The following is a 16742-nucleotide window of genomic DNA, read 5'->3' as shown; positions in this document are numbered from 1 at the left end:
CAAAGACTAATAATAGAAGACAAAACAGGTCAAGCTAGAGAAATGAGGAGACGGCAACCTTTCAGTGTGTGTTTTTGTGGGGGGGGGCAAAACCTGGGGTCCCTTCTGTCTTTGTGGATTTAGTAAGCCATTTCTTTCCTCTGAGCTTCAGTCTCCTCATCCGCAAAAAGGTAGATATGAAACTCTGGGAGTAACAGCTGAGAGTGTACCTAGTAAGATATGGGGTGAATATTTATGATAATAAGATGGAGAAGGTGGGTAGGTGAACCTAGTTCACACGTTGGCTCCCTGATAACACTTGTACAATGCTGGGCTCAATCCCACCTCCACTCCTGCCCCGCATCCGCTCCACCTCCCTTCTCCGCCCCTCAGGCTGTGACGCGCCACAGTTCGCTCGGTCGGTGCCGGACAACGTTTTTGCACCCAGCGTGGAACGCGCGCGCTCTCGCGCCGCCACCTCACTCCCGGCCGGGCCCGCCTTTGGTCTTTTCCAATTGGCTCAGCATGAAAGTGACGTATTCGACTTCCTTCTTATTCCACTCCCTTCACTTCCCCCGGGCTCCGCCCTGCTGCCTCCTTTCTTCTACTGACGCTAGTGGAGACCAAGCCACCCCCTCGTCTTCGCTGCGCAGGAGGAGGCGGGAGAACAGACTAAACCAGGAAGACACTGGCTGTGGTGCGCACGCGTCCACACTAACACATGCACGCACGCACGCACGCACGCACGCACTCCAGGGGCCGGCGGGCTCGCGCCCGCGCTCGCCCTGCGCCGCGCATAGGCACGCGCACTCAGCAGGTTGGGCTGCGGCGCGGCGGCAGCTGAGATAGCTGGGGCGCTTCATGTCATAGGTCCCAGACGTCTCAGGTTCTGGCTACGCTACCCTCCGCCTGTCACCCAAGTCTCCGTGCTGGGTGCTGAGAACGAAACAGCGCTAGCCTTGGGAACTCCGACCATATTGCTATCTTCTTCCGACACCGCCCTCCTTCGCTACCCAGCCGAGGGCCTCGCTCGGCGACACCGTGGGGAGGCGGCGGCGACGGCTGCCTGTCCGTGGAGGAGTCCTGCTTCCCAAGCCTTGCTCCGCCGCCGGGTCCTGCAGGGGCCGAGAGAGCTCAGCGTCCGCCCTTCCTCTCGCCCTTTTCGTCAACCAGTTGAAGCAGCGTTGGTCCGGGAGGTGTCTGGGCTGAGGCGGCTGTCGCTTCTCCGGCTCCATTATGTCCACGGGCGGAGACTTCGGGAACCCGCTGAGGAAATTCAAGCTGGTGTTCCTGGGGGAGCAGAGCGGTGAGTGCGCGGCTCCCCCACTCCTGGCAGCTGGCCGCGGCTTCCCTGCACCGCCCCCAGTGCGGCCCTTCAGTCCGCCGAGGCTCCTTGCCGGCCTCGCCTTCGCCCTCGGTTCCCCCCCAGCCCTTCCCCGGGTTCTCAACCCCTCTTAGCCACCGGTTCCTCTTCGCCTCGATCCTTCGGTTGGATTTTGACCCTTTCGCCCCCGACTCCGGTGTCTCCTATCCCCGCAGCCTGACCCTCTTCCGTCAGTCTGCCTTCCCCAGTCCCCACCCCACCCCTCCCAGTCTCAGCCTCCTGTCCATCCCTTTCTTCCTCCTGTCTCTGTCGTCTCACCCACCCCAGCGCCCTTCCTTGAGCCCCACCCTTATTCATTGCTTTTATCCCAGTTCTTCAGCTCTGTGAGGCCCACCCCGGCAAGCCTCATTTCCAAGGAACCGGGAACCAGCCCTCTTCAACCTTGGGGAGGAGGGTGGGATCTGGGCGTTGTTGTCCCCAGAGGCTTGGCCCTGAGAAGTGCAGTTCTAATGGAAGTGGGGGGTCGCATAAAATTCTTGGATGGTTTTCACGTGGGTGGGGAATTAGCCTGGGTTAGAGAGGATGTGTATCTGAATGGAGGCGACCTGAGGATGGAGTGGTTGGGGTGGGGGAATTAGGGGTGGCGGCGGCAGTGGGGGTTTTTGCCCCTTGGGGTTAGGCTGTGGATTGTTGGAAAACCTAATTTTCTTCTCTTGACTTTGATCCCTATCAATTATTTTGGCAATATTGATACTTTCCCAATCTCTGCCAGATGCTATGTCATGACTGTTTTACTTAGAATTTTTCACATCTCACCTCTTTTTTCTCCTTTCAACATGAAGCAGCGTCTGATTCTCCTCATGGTGATGCAAACAGGAATTACTGGGGAAATGTTAATTATTCCATTTCTTCTTGAGTATTTTCCAATTAATTATATTTACGATTCCTGTGAGAGAAGGCTTGAGAATAACGAACACCTTTGTTTGGTAATTTCCTTTGGGGCTAGAGAGTACTGGAGTAGGAATTGATTCATCATCTAGTTTTCTAAATTATATTTAAATATATAATACTGCTTCAGTTAAGTGACTTTTATGCTTAATATTTTATTGTATAAGTGAAATTTTATTTTATTTACTTGATAAGGCTTCTGCTATAATTGGTATAAGATACATGATCCTTTTGTGATGGCTGTCTCTGAAATTACTTCTTGTGGTGATTAAGTTTTATGTAATATTATGCAAACTTCATACTTGGCAATTTAGAGATTATCATCCTTTGTTTTTCTCACACTTTTCATAACCATCTTTAAAATTCAGTCATTGAGAGAGTAGTTTCTCCCAAGTCATCAAACATTGAGTTACCCCTAGAAGATGGCTTAGGCTAGGTTATAGAAAACATTTATTTTTTGATTGGAAGGAAGATAACTGATATAAGTTAAGAGCATGAACCATTTAATACTAATTAGGTTGCAAAATTCCTTCCATTTGGACCTGAGAAGTTATTTTTCTTCTTTCACATGTAATCTTTTCTTTCTTCCCCTTTACCAAGGAAAAATGTAGTTTTTCTTTCCTTATGCATTTTTGTGAAGTATGAGCTTATACTCGTTTTTTTTTTTTCTTTCCTTTTTTGCAAGAGAAACCGACAGACAGGAAGGGAGAGAGAAGTATCAGTTTTTCATAGCAGCAGCTTAGTTGTTCATTGATTGCTTTCTCATATATGCCTTGAAGTGGAGGGCACTCCAGTTGAGCCAGTGACCCTGGGAGTCATGTCTGTAATCCCATGCTTAAACCAATGACCCCACGCTCAAGCCAGCGACCTTGCGGTTTTGAACCTGGGTCTTCTGCGTCCCAGGCCAATGCTGTATCCACTGTACCACCACCTGTTCAGGCATAGGCTTTTTTTTTAAGGGTGGGATAGATAGGGACAGATAGGGAGAAAGATGAGAAGCATCAACTCATAGTTAGGACACCTCAGTTGTTCATTGATTGCTTTCTCCTATGTGCCTTGATGATGGGGAAGGGGGGCTGCAACTGAGCCAGTGACCACTTGCTCAAGCCAGTGTCCATGGTGTCATGTCTATGATCTTATGCTTAAGCCAGCGACCTCACGCTCAAGCCGGATGAGCCTGTGCTTAAGCCGGCAGCCTCAGGAGTTTGAACCTGAGTCTTAAGCATCCCAGGCTGATGTTCTATCCAGTGTGCCACTGCCTGGTCAGGCCATAAGCTTGTTTCTTAAGTAACTTGGTAAGACCTACATAGTTGATCTTAGTTCAAGAATTTTATGGCAATTTCAGAACAGTGCCACAACATAAAATATAGCCTATTGATCATTATTGATAAATAGGATCTAAAGTGCTTATTGTGCCCTCTAGGAATGTTATTGCCTGCCTTATGTTGTGATGCAGAACTATTTAGTTTGCATGAAAAACCCATTAATACCTGTCCTAGGAAGATTTTAGTATTAGTAGAGAATTGACATGGCAGTGTTATGGCTTCTGAATTCTTATTTTTTCTCTTTTCATCTTTTTTTCAAATCTCACTTTAAGTCTTTAATAACTCCACTCCTCCCCAATTCCTGAAGTCACCTTAGATTTAAAAAAAAAAAATAGACTTTATTTTATAGAATCATATTAGATTTATAGAAAAATTAAGATTGTGTGAAGGGTTCCCATATAGCCCCATCCAGTTTTCCCTATTATTATCTTACATTACTATGGTACATTTGTTACAGTTAATGAGCCAATATTAATACATTATTAACTAAAGACCATAGCTTATTCAGATTTCCTTAGTTTTATCTTTTTCTGTTTTAGCATTCATTTCAGGATAACACATTACATTTAGTTGTCCTGTTTCCTTAGGCTCCTCTGAGAATTTTTTTAGGTTTGTTTGTATGCCTTTTAACTATGGAACTGTGAGATTAGTATCTTTTGAGGCCACTGTATTGCTAAGTAATACCATCCAATAGCTTTGACAATGAAAGATTGATCTCAGGTTTTATGGGCAGTGTCTGTAGTTTTCTTGTACATTAGCAGAGGTCTGAAGAATCCATATCATTTTGATGTAATTATTAATGAATTATTTATCTTTAGGTTTTAGAATTCCACAATTCAGCTTTCAAAGACTAATCCATGGCAAAGCCTTGTTTGTCTCCTTAATAGAATTTACCACATTTGTAATTCTTATGTTTTTTTAATCTGTTTCCCACAGCAGAATGCAAGTCCCATGAAGATTAAAAACTAGTATTTTTTTGTTCATTGTATTCCCAGTGCCTAGCATAATGCCAGCCTTATATAGTAGGTACGTACTCAAAATATTTGGTGAATGAATGCTGTCTGAATCTAAAAGTAACCAAAGCTAGTAGCCTGTCTTAATCTTTGCTATGGATAGGTCTACATTTTTTTCTTTATACAATTAATAAATTAACAACATTTTATTTTTTTTAATTGATTTTATAGAGAGAGGAAGTGGGGGGAGAGAGAAGAGACAGTAACAGAGATCTGTTCCTGTATGTGCCTTGACCAGGGCTCAAACAAGCAACCTTTATGCTTCAGAACTACACTTGAACCAACTGAGCTATCCAGGCAGGGCAACAATAACATTTCATATTTACTTGTTTGATTGTATGCAGCGACATTGCAGATGTTCAGGGTGGCTGAAAACCCAATAATTTATAGCTCTCACCATTTCACTTTAAAAAAAAAAGGATTGGCTAGGATTTTGCACTTTTTTGAGTTGAGCAAAATTAGTTTTATTTTGTTAAAGCTATTGCTAAATGACTTGCTGTTATGTCAAATGATATTAAAGACATAATCAGGGAACTGATTTTAAGCTAGGTAGACTGTTTTATTTAGCATATCAAAAATTTAAGGTTCTGTATTCTGTAATGAAGATAGATTGTTTTAGTATATAACACCTCAGATTGAGTAAAGGTCATCAGCCTTGGTAATCTTCCTATAAATTCTTTTTTTTGTATTTTTCTGAAGTTGGAAATGGGGAGGCAGTCAGACAGACTCCCGCATGTGCCCGACCGGGATCCACCCGGCATGCCCACCACTGGGCGATGCTCTGCCCATCTGGGGCATCGCTCTGCTGCAACCAGAGCTATTCTAGCGCCTGAGGCAGAGGCCACAGAGCCATCCTCAAAGCCTGGGCCAACTTTGCTCCAGTGGAGCCTTGGCTGCGGGAGGGGAAGAAAGAGACAGAGAGGAAGGAGAGGGGGAGGGGTGGAGAAGCAGATGGGCGCTTCTCCTGTGTGCCCTGGCTGGAAATCGAACCCAGGACTCCTGCACACCAGGCTGACACTCTACCACTGAGCCAACTGGCCAGGGCCTTATAAATTCTTATAGTTTATTTTTCAGTAGTGTATGTACATGGTTTAATAAAGGAAAGTTGAAATGCACAATTTTAATCTGAAGTTTCTTTGAGGATTTTTTTTTTTTTTTTTTTTACTGTTTTTTGCTACCTGTCTTGAAATGCAGAGGTGCTTTTAGGAATGTCATTTTGGTGTACAGTATAAGGATATTACTACAAACAAATGTTATGAGTTACAAATTAGGAAATGTAATCTCAGGGAGAAGCACTTACCTGGCCTAGGACTGCTTACTTCTTATGGTGTATTACCTTTTTTACATCACTTCCTTTGATGTAAAAAAGTATTTTACTGCCTGACCAGGTGGGGGTGCAGTGGATAGAGCATCGACCTAGGACACTGAAGACCCAGGTTCAATACTCCGAGGTCACTGGCTTGAGCGTGGGATCATAGACATGACCCCATGGTCACTGGCTTGAGCCCAAAGGTCACTGGCTTGAAGCCGAAGGTCACTGACTTGAGCAAGGGGTCACTGGCTCACCTGGAGCCCCTGGGTCAAGGCATTTATGAGAAAGCAATCAGTGAACAACTAAAGTGCTGCAACAAGTTGTTGCTTCACACCTCTCTCCTTTCCTATCTGTCTGTGCGTCTGTGTCTGAATCCCCTCCCCCTCATTAAAAAAAATATATGTTTTACTGTCAGAGATCAGGAGTCCTAAACAGTTTAGATTTGGCTACATCAGTGATCTTAAACTTCGTCTTAAGAGTCGGTTATGTGCTTACAAATTGTTGAGGCCTCTAAAGAGCTCTGGTATTGAAAGTTAACTGAAAAAATTTAAAAATATTTGATTCACTTAAAAATAATAGTATTAAGCCTATTACATAGTAATATAATCATTTTTAACAAAAGAACTATTTTCCAAACAAAAATTTGGTGAGAGTGGTGTATTTTTTTATTATTTTTTTTTAATTCTTTTTTTCCCCCCCAGAGACAGAGCGAGAGTCAGAGAGAGGGATAGACAGGGACAGACAGACAGGAACAGAGAGATGAGAAGCATCAATCATTAGTTTTTCGTTGCGCATTGCGACACCTTAGTTGTTCATTGATTGCTTTCTTTTATGTGCCTTGACCGTAGGCCTTCAGCAGACTGAGCAACCCCTTGCTCGAGCCAGTGACCTTGGGCTCAAGCTGGTGACTTCGGGGTCTCGAACCTGGGCCTTCTGCATCCCAGTCCAACACTCTATCCACTGCACCACCGCCTGGTCAGGCGAGAGTGGTGTATTTTTAATATATATATTTGCAAATTTCTTTAATGTCTGAGTTATTAGAAGATATCTGGATTTTCAAAGCTTCTGCATTCAGTATGTTGTAATATGACACATCATGTAGACTCTGAAAAACTCCACTGTACATTCATAAGAATGAAAGTGAAGAGAGCCAAATAACATCTTAATATTATGAAAATTGTTTTGGCCACTATGAGGGTAGTAAACCCTATGAAAAGGGTTTACTGGTGGTCAGGGGACCACAGTTTGAGAACTTCTGAGTTAGATAATATCAAACCATTTGTATTGCAGCTTCATATTGCAAGTTAGGACAATCAAGGGGGATGTTTTCCATTTCTTGTTTTGAAGCCTTTAAACAGTAGAGCTAGTGAGTAACAGCATAGAGTCTGCATTTTATATTTTAGCACTGGCCACTCACCATAGGCAAATTATTTGCCTCTTTATGTTGCAATTTTTTTTATCTAAGAATAAAGATAATAGAATCTATATGTAAATTTACTATAAAGGTTAAATTAGTTAATAAGTGTAAAACGTTTAGAAAAGTGCCTTGCACATGAAAAGTGCTCAGTAAATTTTTTTTTTTAACAAATGTTAACTAAAAACTGCTATTCTGTTAAGTGGTTTGTTAGAATCTACTCTTAAGAAATTTACATTTCATTGGGGAAGAAATATATAATACCAAATATAGTGTGATAAGTGCAGCTGCTTTGAAAAGTAGAATTAAAGGGTACAGAGAAGTGACAAGGGAAGATGGAGTTTTCAGGTAAGGCACATTTATAAATAAAAGTAATAGTTTAAACATCTTTAGTTTAAATTCTTTAATTAGAGCATTCCATAGTCAGAGAAGACTTTGAGAAGTCATCTAATCCAGTGGTCCCCAACCTTTTTTGGGCCATGGACCGGTTTAATGTCAGAAAATATTTTCACGGACCGGCCTTTAGGGTGGGACAGATAAATGTATCACATGACTGAGACAAGCGTCAAGAGTGAGTCTTAGACGGATGTAACAGGGAATCTGGTCATTTAAAAAAAATAAAACATCGTTCAGACTTAAATATAAATAAAACGGAAATAATGTAAGTTATTCTTTCTCTGCGCACCAGTACTGGTCCGCAACCTGGGGGTTGGGGACCACTGATCTAATCCATTCCTCATAAGGCATTACTCATAAGGCTGTAAACTGGGCCACATTTTTTCTCCTTCAATTTTGTTTTTGATAGGTAATACAACCACAAATTTCACAAATCAAAAATTATATAGCCTGACTGGTGGTGGCATAGTGGATAGAACGTCGAGAACATCGAGTTGGGATGCTGAGGTCCCAGGTTTGAAACCCCAGGGTTGCTGGCTTGAGGACAGGCTCATCCAGCTTGAGCATAGGCTTGCCAGTTTGAGCGTGAAGTTGCTTGCCTGAGTGTGGGATCATCGACACAATCCCAGGGTCACTGGTTTGAGCAGGGGGTCACTGGGCCTATTGGAGCCTCCCAGTCAAGGCACGTGTGAGAAGCAAATTAATGAACAACTAAAAGTGCTGCAACTGCAAGTTGATGGTTCTCTCTCTCCCTCTCTCTCTCTCTCTCTCTCTAACACACACACACACTAAAAAAATTATATAAAGAGGTATACTCTGAGAAAACTTAGTACCACCCTTGTTCCTGTGACCCCAATTTTTCACCCCACACCCAATTCTTCTTTAATAATTATGTTATTTTCTTGAGTATATTCTGGGATTTTTTTTATGCAGACAAGCAAGTATGAATATAGTTTCTAATTCTACTTGCATAAGATATATCAGACTTTATTCTGCACTTTGGTTTTTCTACTTAATGTACTCTCGACCAGTGGTTTTAAAACTTTTTACACTTGGGGATTGGTGAAAATAGGAGAATTATTTCATGGACCTCTAAGACTAAATCACTCTGAGCCTAAGTGAAATTGACTAAGATCATTGGGTCTATAATCTTCATACAACATCAGAATGATTAATTCTTTCACAGACTGGCAGGAAATTTCCGCTGGACTCGCACCAGTCCACAGATGGGTGGTTGAAGACATTGCCCTAGGGCAGGAGTCGGGAACCTTTTTGGCTGATAGAGCCATGAACGCCACATATTTTAAAATGTAATTGTATGAGAGCCATACAACAACCTGTGTATGTTACGCATTATCCAATAAAAATTTGGTGGTATCCTGGAGGACAGCTGTGATTGGCTCCAGCTACCCGCAACCATGAACATGAGCGGTAGGAAGTGAATGGACTGTAATACATGAGAATGTTATTATTTTTTTTATTAAAGATTTGTCTGTGAGCCAGGTGCAGTCATCAAAAGAGCCACATCTGGCTCACGAGCCATAGGTTCCCGACCTCTGCCCTAGAGGGTCTTTTCATATTAGTACATAAAGAACTTTCTCATTCTATTTTTGTTTTTGTTTTCAAAATAGCGTTAGAGTTACAGAAAAATTGCAAAGATAGTACAAAGCTTCCATATACTCTACATTTAGTTTTTTCCATAATTAATGTCCCACATGTACATTTTTTACAATTAATATAATTATTAACCTAAGTCTATATTTTATTTTATTTAGATTTTTTTTTTTTAGTTTTATCTTTTTTTTTTTCCTTTTTTCTGTTTTTAAGATCCCATCCAGGATAATACACTTGATTTAATTGTTAGGTCTCCTTAGGCTGTTCTTGGTTATGACAGTTAAATTGGACCACTCTTAAGTTACTTCATCCTATTAGATTAGATATCTCCAGGAAAACATATTTTGTAGTTTTTTTGTTTGTTTGTTTGTTTTTTAGAGAGGAGAGAGAGTGAGAGAGAGAGAAGGGGGAGGGAGGAGCAGGAAGCATCAACTCCCATATGTGCCTTGACCAGGCAAGCCCAGGGTTTTGAACCAGCGACCGCAGTGTTTCCAGGTCGACGCTTTATACACTGTGCCACCACAGGTCAGGCTTTTTTTTTGTTTTTTGTTTTTTTGTGGAATAACAAAAGGCTTTATTGAGTACAGAGCACGCATCCCGCCCGGTGAGGTTCCCTGGCCCCCAGGAAAGATGGAGGCCAGGAAAGTCGTAAGGATTAAACCGTGTGGGAGATATTTAAAGGGGTCCTCTAGGGAAGTCGGACTAATATGATGTGGTGAAATCTCACTGGCTGGCAGACAGTCGCTTTTTTCCAAAGGGTTCCTGCGAAGCTTCTTTTGGCGCACTTGGATGTGGGCGGTCCTAGCCAAAGTTCCCGGGTCTGGGTTCCCCACGTGAGCATCCCCCATTACTCACCGACTTTACATTCTAACCTTTTGTGTTAAATAGAAAAGGGGCACCGTTTATTCGTCTGGCTACTTCCTGCTGATTAGGGGCATCGTGGGGAGGGGGAGATCAGAAGGTGGTGGTTTTGAGGGGTGTCAGGAGGAACATCTGTGTGGCCGTGATTGGAGAAACTTCGTGGATGCGGTCCTGTAAGAATTTTTAAAAAAGGAGGAGTAATAGGGGAATTTGCAGGATCCAGCCTTTTGGTGAGCTGGAGATGGATGGAGTCCAGTGGTTCCGACTGCCAGTGGTCCTGTAAGGAGGCAAGCTTGAAGCAAAACTGCTTGTCAGGAGTGGCATAAAAAGGGGAAAGGAAGGGGTCCTATCCATTCCCATAACCAAGACCTGTGAGGGAACTAGAGGTCCAGAGTGTGGTGGCAAAAAGAGAAGGTAGCCCCCGTGTCCACAAGAAATGAGATGAACTTACCCACTTGTTGCATCATACCCTGGGTTCTCCGAGTCCAGGCCGTGTCCTAGGAGTTCGAGCGATGCGCCCACCTGGCTGGATTGGCCTTCCCATTCGGGCGGCTTGTCCTCCACATAGAGGCGCTGAGGAAAAACCTGTTGCCCAAAGGGGCAATCGCTCCGCCAGTGACTGGGCTGCTTGCAGTCAGGGCAGGGCTCAGTGGGCAGCTGCCGGCAGGGGCCCTGCTGGGACCAGTGGTCCTGCTTGCCACACTTAAAGCAAGCTGCTGGTGGAGTTTCTCTTTGTGGCTTGGATTTGAGTCTGGCACTTCCTGTGCCTTGCCTCTGTTGTTCTATTGGCCTCAGGGTTGCCACAAGAGCCGGGGTTTGGAGCATTACCTTCTGCTGCATGTGGGCCTGGCAAACAGCCTTGGCCTGTTTCTACTAATTGGGACCATTAAAAACTTTAAATGCCGTGTTCACAGGTTCTGGATAGGGGTTTGGGGGTTGAGAATAAGAGGGGGGGGGGGCTCATGCGGAGCCTGGCACCCAGTTCCCGCAGGAAACACTGGAGCCAAAGGTAGGACAGAGCCAGAACTTTCTGCAAGAAAATTGGGGTTGGACGTCCTGAAAACCAGTGTAAGAGCCAATGCCAGGCTGAGAATGGCCTGACGGAGGAAGGGCTTAAGAACACAGTGGAGAAGGAGGGGCCCCTGGCCAGCAGGGGAGGAGAAAGAGAGATGGTAGTGGTGAATAAGAAACAGGTTTTTGCGAAGGGAGGGGAGGGGGCTCTCAGAGGGAAGAGACCCGAGCACAAAAGAGGTCTGCAGAGGGACCAGAGAAAAGTCCTGCCCTGGCCGGTTGGCTCAGCGGTAGAGCGTCGGCCTAGCGTGCGGAGGACCCGGGTTCGATTCCTGGCCAGGGCACACAGGAGAAGCGCCCATTTGCTTCTCCACCCCTCCGCCACGCTTTCCTCTCTGTCTCTCTCTTCCCCTCCCGCAGTCAAGGCTCCATTGGAGCAAAGATGATGGCCCGGGCGCTGGGGATGGCTCTGTGGCCTCTGCCCCAGGCGCTAGAGTGGCTCTGGTCGCAACATGGCGACGCCCAGGATGGGCAGAGCATCGCCCCCTGGTGGGCAGAGCATCGCCCCTGGTGGGCGTGCTGGGTGGATCCCGGTCGGGCGCATGCGGGAGTCTGTCTGACTGTCTCTCCCCGTTTCCAGCTTCAGAAAAATGAAAAAAAAAAAAAAAAAAAGTCCTGAGAGAGGGGTGCCCCCGGTGGTCAGACAGGAGGGAAAGAGGGTTGGGAGTCCGCGGAGAAGGAAAGATCAGAAGTGGAGGTTTTAGGTGAGGTTTCTCTGGCCAGAAAAAGGCCTGTGCGGTGGAACAGGCGGCACAGAGATTAAGGATGGGTGCGTGAATAATGAGAAGCCATGTATGTAAGGGATCTCCAATCAGTTCCCAGCTTTTTTGGCGATAGTTAAATTGGTGAGGGTGTTAAAACCGAAAGTCCCTTCAGGAGGCTAATTCAGTGGGTTCTGTGGCCTGGCCACAGTGGAAAAGAAGAACAGTTTCTTCTTCTTTTGGGAGGGAGATTCCTGTGCCCCCACAGCCGCCCTCAGTCCTCAGAGTGGTCAGATTTGAGTATTAGCATCCTAAAACTCAAGGTCTGGCCACGGAAGAAAAAGGTAAAGTGGATATGCTTGGGACGTCTCTGCAAGCACACACGCACTTGGAACTGAAAAGACTTCCCTGACGTAGCTACGGTTTCGGACAGGGAGTCTCGGAGGAAAAAACTCAAGGGTGGCTGGAGGCAGGGGACTTACTGCACCATGCACCGAAGTGGGTGGAAGGTTGGAGATCCTGGTTCTTTCTCGGAGGGGATGAGGAAGAGGAGTGGTCCTTGCAGACTTCAACTCCTCCCGGGTTTTGGCACCAAAATGTAAGGTATTTTTCCCTGCCGAGAAGGAAGGAAGGGGCCGGAGCCATGAAGTGTGGAATAACAAAAGGCTTTATTGAGTACAGAGCACGCATCCCGCCTGGTGAGGCTCCCTGGCCCCGAAGAAAGATGGATGCCAGGGAAGTCGCCTATTTTGTAGGTTGTTTTTTTTTGTTTGGGTTTTTTTTGTATTTTTCTGAAGTTGGAAACGAGGAGGCAGACAGCCTCCTGCATGCGCCCGACCGGATCCACCTGGTACGCCCACCAGGGGGCGATGCTCTGCTGCAATCAGAGCCATTCTAGCGCCTGAGGCAGAGGCCACAGAGCCATCCTCAGTGCCCGGGCCAACTCTGCTCCAATGGAACCTTGGCTGTGGGAGGGGAAGAGAGAGACAGAGAGGAAGGAGAGGGGGAGGGGTGGAGAAGCAGATGGGCGCTTCTCCGGTGTGCCCTGGCTGGGAATCGAACCTGGGACTCCTGCACACCAGGCCGACGCTCTACCACTGAGCCAACCGGCCAGGGCCTATTTTGTAGTTTTTAATAGCAAACATCCCTGTTCTGAATCTTTAAATCTATTCTCATGCTATAGTTAAAGCTTTTCTTGAGGAGGCAATGTATAGTGAGAAAGACAGCTCCACAGATAAGCAGGCTATTCTAATTCTGACCCCAATGTTTAAAGTGTGATCTTGAACAGTTTATTTAACCTTTCTAATAAGCTCTTTTCATTTCTGATATGGTAATATTAACCTGGTAATGTTGTTTTCCCCATACTCTGAATATAGATATAGATATACATTTTTATTAGATTGGTATTTAATCTTGACATTATTAATAGGTAAGTGGTATTTACAGCTGAGCCTTGTAATATACTGATTATTTGTTCTTGGCATGCTTTTTTTCTTTTGTGTCACTATTTAACTTGCTTTTTTCCTTTAATTTATATACATATCATTTATTTATTTCTAATCTCTTTGCCATCAGTGTAAATTGTCTTTTATTATGTAGGAATGCCCCAGGTTTTCCCTCACTTTGATCTCCTTAGGACATCTCCCCCGAGAACCTTCTGACCTTTACTAATTTATACTAGTTACCCTTTGTGATTGGTATACAGCTGTCAATTTGGGGTCTAATCTACATTTACCATCATTTTTGAAGATTTTCTTCTCTTTCTGTGTTGGAGGGATTTCTTGTTTTTCAGATTGCATTTTTTCTTCTTTGTTTGCTCCTTCATTACATTGAACATATCATGTAGTATGTAGTTTCCTAATAAGGATGAGAGGAAGTTTGTAGAGACCTTCTGTATCTGAAAATGTATTTGTACACCCCTTACACTGGAAGTTTTCTGGAATTTAGAATTAATGTATTGCCTTGTAGATTCTAGTGTTGCCATTATGACTCTTGGTCTTTTGACCTTTCATAATGTTGTGTCTTTTCATTTTATGTGCTGAATAATGGGTATTAGTCCTTTAGTACTGGGAACTAATGTTCTTAAGTGTCAGGGAATTTTCTGAACTAGAATGATATCCTTTTCCCTATTTTCATTGTTTTCTCAATTTTACTTGTCTGTAACATCTTTCTGATTTCAGTATCTTGTTAATTGAGGTTATTAATGAGATATGTGACTTTCTTCCCAATACCCAGGCTTTTGTAAATTGCTTTTCACCTCTATTTTAGTTTCTTTATTTTTTGTGGTCCTCAAAAAACTAATAATTCTTTTTTTTTTTTTTTTACAGTGACAGAGAGAGAGTCAGAGAGAGGGATAGACAGAGACTGACAGACAGGAACAGAGAGAGATGAGAAGCATCAATCATCAGTTTTTCGTTGTGAGACCTTAGTTGTTCATTGATTGCTTTCTCATCTGTGCCTTGACCATGGGCCTTCAGCAGACTGAGTAACCCAGGGGTCCCCAAACTTTTTACACAGGGGGCCAGTTCACTGTCCCTCAGACCGTTGGAGGGCCGAACTATAAAAAAACTATGAACAAATCCCTAAGCACACTGCACATATCTTATTTTAAAGTAAAAAAACAAAACAGGAACAAATACAATATTTAAAATAAAGAACAGGTAAATTTAAATCAACAAACTGACCAGTATTTCAATGGGAACTCTGGGCCTGCTTTTGGCTAATGAGATGGTCAGTGTCTGGTTCCATATTTGTCAATGCTAGCCGTAACAAGTGATATGACGTGCTTCCGGAGCCCTGACCCGTGAGTCCCGCATCGCTGTGCTTTGTGGCGCCACCACATACAGCACACAGGATGCATCCTGTGCTCTCTCACTGACCACCAATGAAAGAGGTGCCCCTTCCGGAAGTGCGGCGGGGGCCGGATAAATGACCTCAGGGGGCCGCAGTTTGGGGACCCCTGGAGTAACCCCTTGCTTGAGCCAGCGACCTTGGGTCCAAGCTGGTGAGCTTTTTGCTCAAACCAGATGAGTCCGCACTCAAGCTGGCCACCTCGGGGTCTCAAATCTGGGTCCTCTGCATCCCAATCCGACGCTCTATCCACTGCGCCACTGCCTGGTCAGGCAAAAAAAAACAATAATTCTTGGCTGTTGCTTCTATTTAAGAGTTGAATACTGTGCTCACTTCAGTAGTGCATACAGTATATTAACATTGGAATGACGCAGAAATTAGCCCTGAGCAAGAAAAAAGAGTTGAGCACTAAAAATTTGACTTTAAGCTCTTATATGGGTTTATGGGGCTTCTCTTTTAGGACAATCTGGCTGAATCCTTTTTGGGAGAGACTCTAATATAAGGTCTTTTAATTCTTGCTGTTCGGATTTCCTGCTGAAGAGGATAAGCTTGATTGCCAGCTTTCTTGGAGCTGAATGGAGAGAGGGGTTTGAAGGTAACGTAGAGTAAATAGATATAACTTCTTCGTTTTTAATACTGTTTGTACTCTAGACGTTACTTGTACCTTGTATTCCCTAGTCCAGAAACACTCTGTTTTTCTTTTTCATAGCATAATTCTCCAATATTCTGATGAGGACCTGGCTGTATGGAATAGAGGAAGGGGATGTGAGAGAGTGTCAGTCTACCTTTTAAACAGACTTTCACCTAGTCCTGTTTTTAGTACCACTTTACCCTTATTTCTATATGTACTTGGTACCAACAATTCCTGAGCCATATAGGGATTCTCTGACACAAATCATATTGTTTCTTAGCTTTCCTCATCATCAGTTTAAAACTTATCTTTATAGAATCTTTTATGTCAGTTACCATTTTCCATTTGCTGTCTAGCTTCTAAACTTAGGTGATTTAGATGATTACATATAGACATTTAGAATTGTTTAAGGTTTTCGGTTTCGGGTTTCTTTCCTCTTTTTTGAAACGTACATTTCATAAAATGAAAACCACTCATACCAATATTTATAGCAGCATTATTCACAGTAACCAAAAGGTAGAAGCAAGCCAAGTGTCATTCAGTGAATGAATGGAAAAACAAAATGTGATATGTACAGTATGTACATAATGGAATATTACTTATCCATAAAAAAGAATGAGATCTTGCCATTTGTGACAATATGAATGGACCGTGAGGGTATTATGCTAAGTGAAATAAGTCAGACAGAGGAAAATAAATATTGTATGATTTCACTTATATGTGGACTCTGAAAAACAAAACAAATGAACAAACAAAACAGAAATAGACTCAGAACAGAGAACAACAGATGGTTTCCAGAGAGGAGGGTAGCAGGGAAAGGGGGAGTGAAGGGGAGTAAGAGGTATATAAACTTGTAGTTATGAAATAAATAAGTCATGGGGATGTGATGTTTACAGCATAGGGAATGCAGTTAACAACTTTGTACAGTGACAGATGGTTATTAGACTTATTGTGGCAATCACTTTGTAATGTATGTTGGTGTTGAATCACTATGTTGTACACCTGAAACTAATGCAAGTATATGCTAACTAAAATATCTCAGTTATGCTTTTAATTTTTTAAAAATGTGGTATATACATACAATGGAATAATACTGAGCCTTAAAGTTCTGGCACATGCTACAGCATGGATGAACCTTGATGATATGCTGAAGGGCACATATTATATGATTTTTAAAAGTTAAGTGATAATAAGCATCGTTATCCAGTTCTGCTATTGTGAGATTGCATAAAACCTTGCCCAGACACCCCATATAGATTTTATAGACATGTTACATGCTATACAAAACATATGTTTTTGTTTT

General features: G+C 43.6%; 2 protein-coding genes across 3 annotated transcripts in view; one reads left to right on the top strand and one right to left on the bottom strand.

Annotated features, from left to right (window-relative positions):
• MRPL48 (mitochondrial ribosomal protein L48) overlaps positions 1-16742 on the bottom strand; it is a 358297-nt gene that overhangs the window by 106095 nt on the left and 235460 nt on the right. The window lies entirely within an intron of this gene.
• RAB6A (RAB6A, member RAS oncogene family) overlaps positions 714-16742 on the top strand; it is an 80825-nt gene continuing 64796 nt past the window's right edge. Inside the window, exon 1 of one of the 2 annotated variants that reach the window (XM_066368468.1) lies at positions 714-1285. In XM_066368468.1, coding sequence (XP_066224565.1) covers positions 1216-1285 — 70 coding nt within the window. In that variant the 5' untranslated portion in view covers positions 714-1215. The remainder of the gene's footprint in view (positions 1286-16742) is intronic. The other variant, XM_066368461.1, reaches the window with a different exon arrangement.

Source organism: Saccopteryx leptura, chromosome 1 (assembly GCF_036850995.1).
Source record: "Saccopteryx leptura isolate mSacLep1 chromosome 1, mSacLep1_pri_phased_curated, whole genome shotgun sequence".
NCBI lineage: Eukaryota > Metazoa > Chordata > Mammalia > Chiroptera > Emballonuridae > Saccopteryx > Saccopteryx leptura.
Note: the sequence above shows the minus strand (reverse complement) of the source record. Positions and strands in the feature narration are given on the sequence as shown.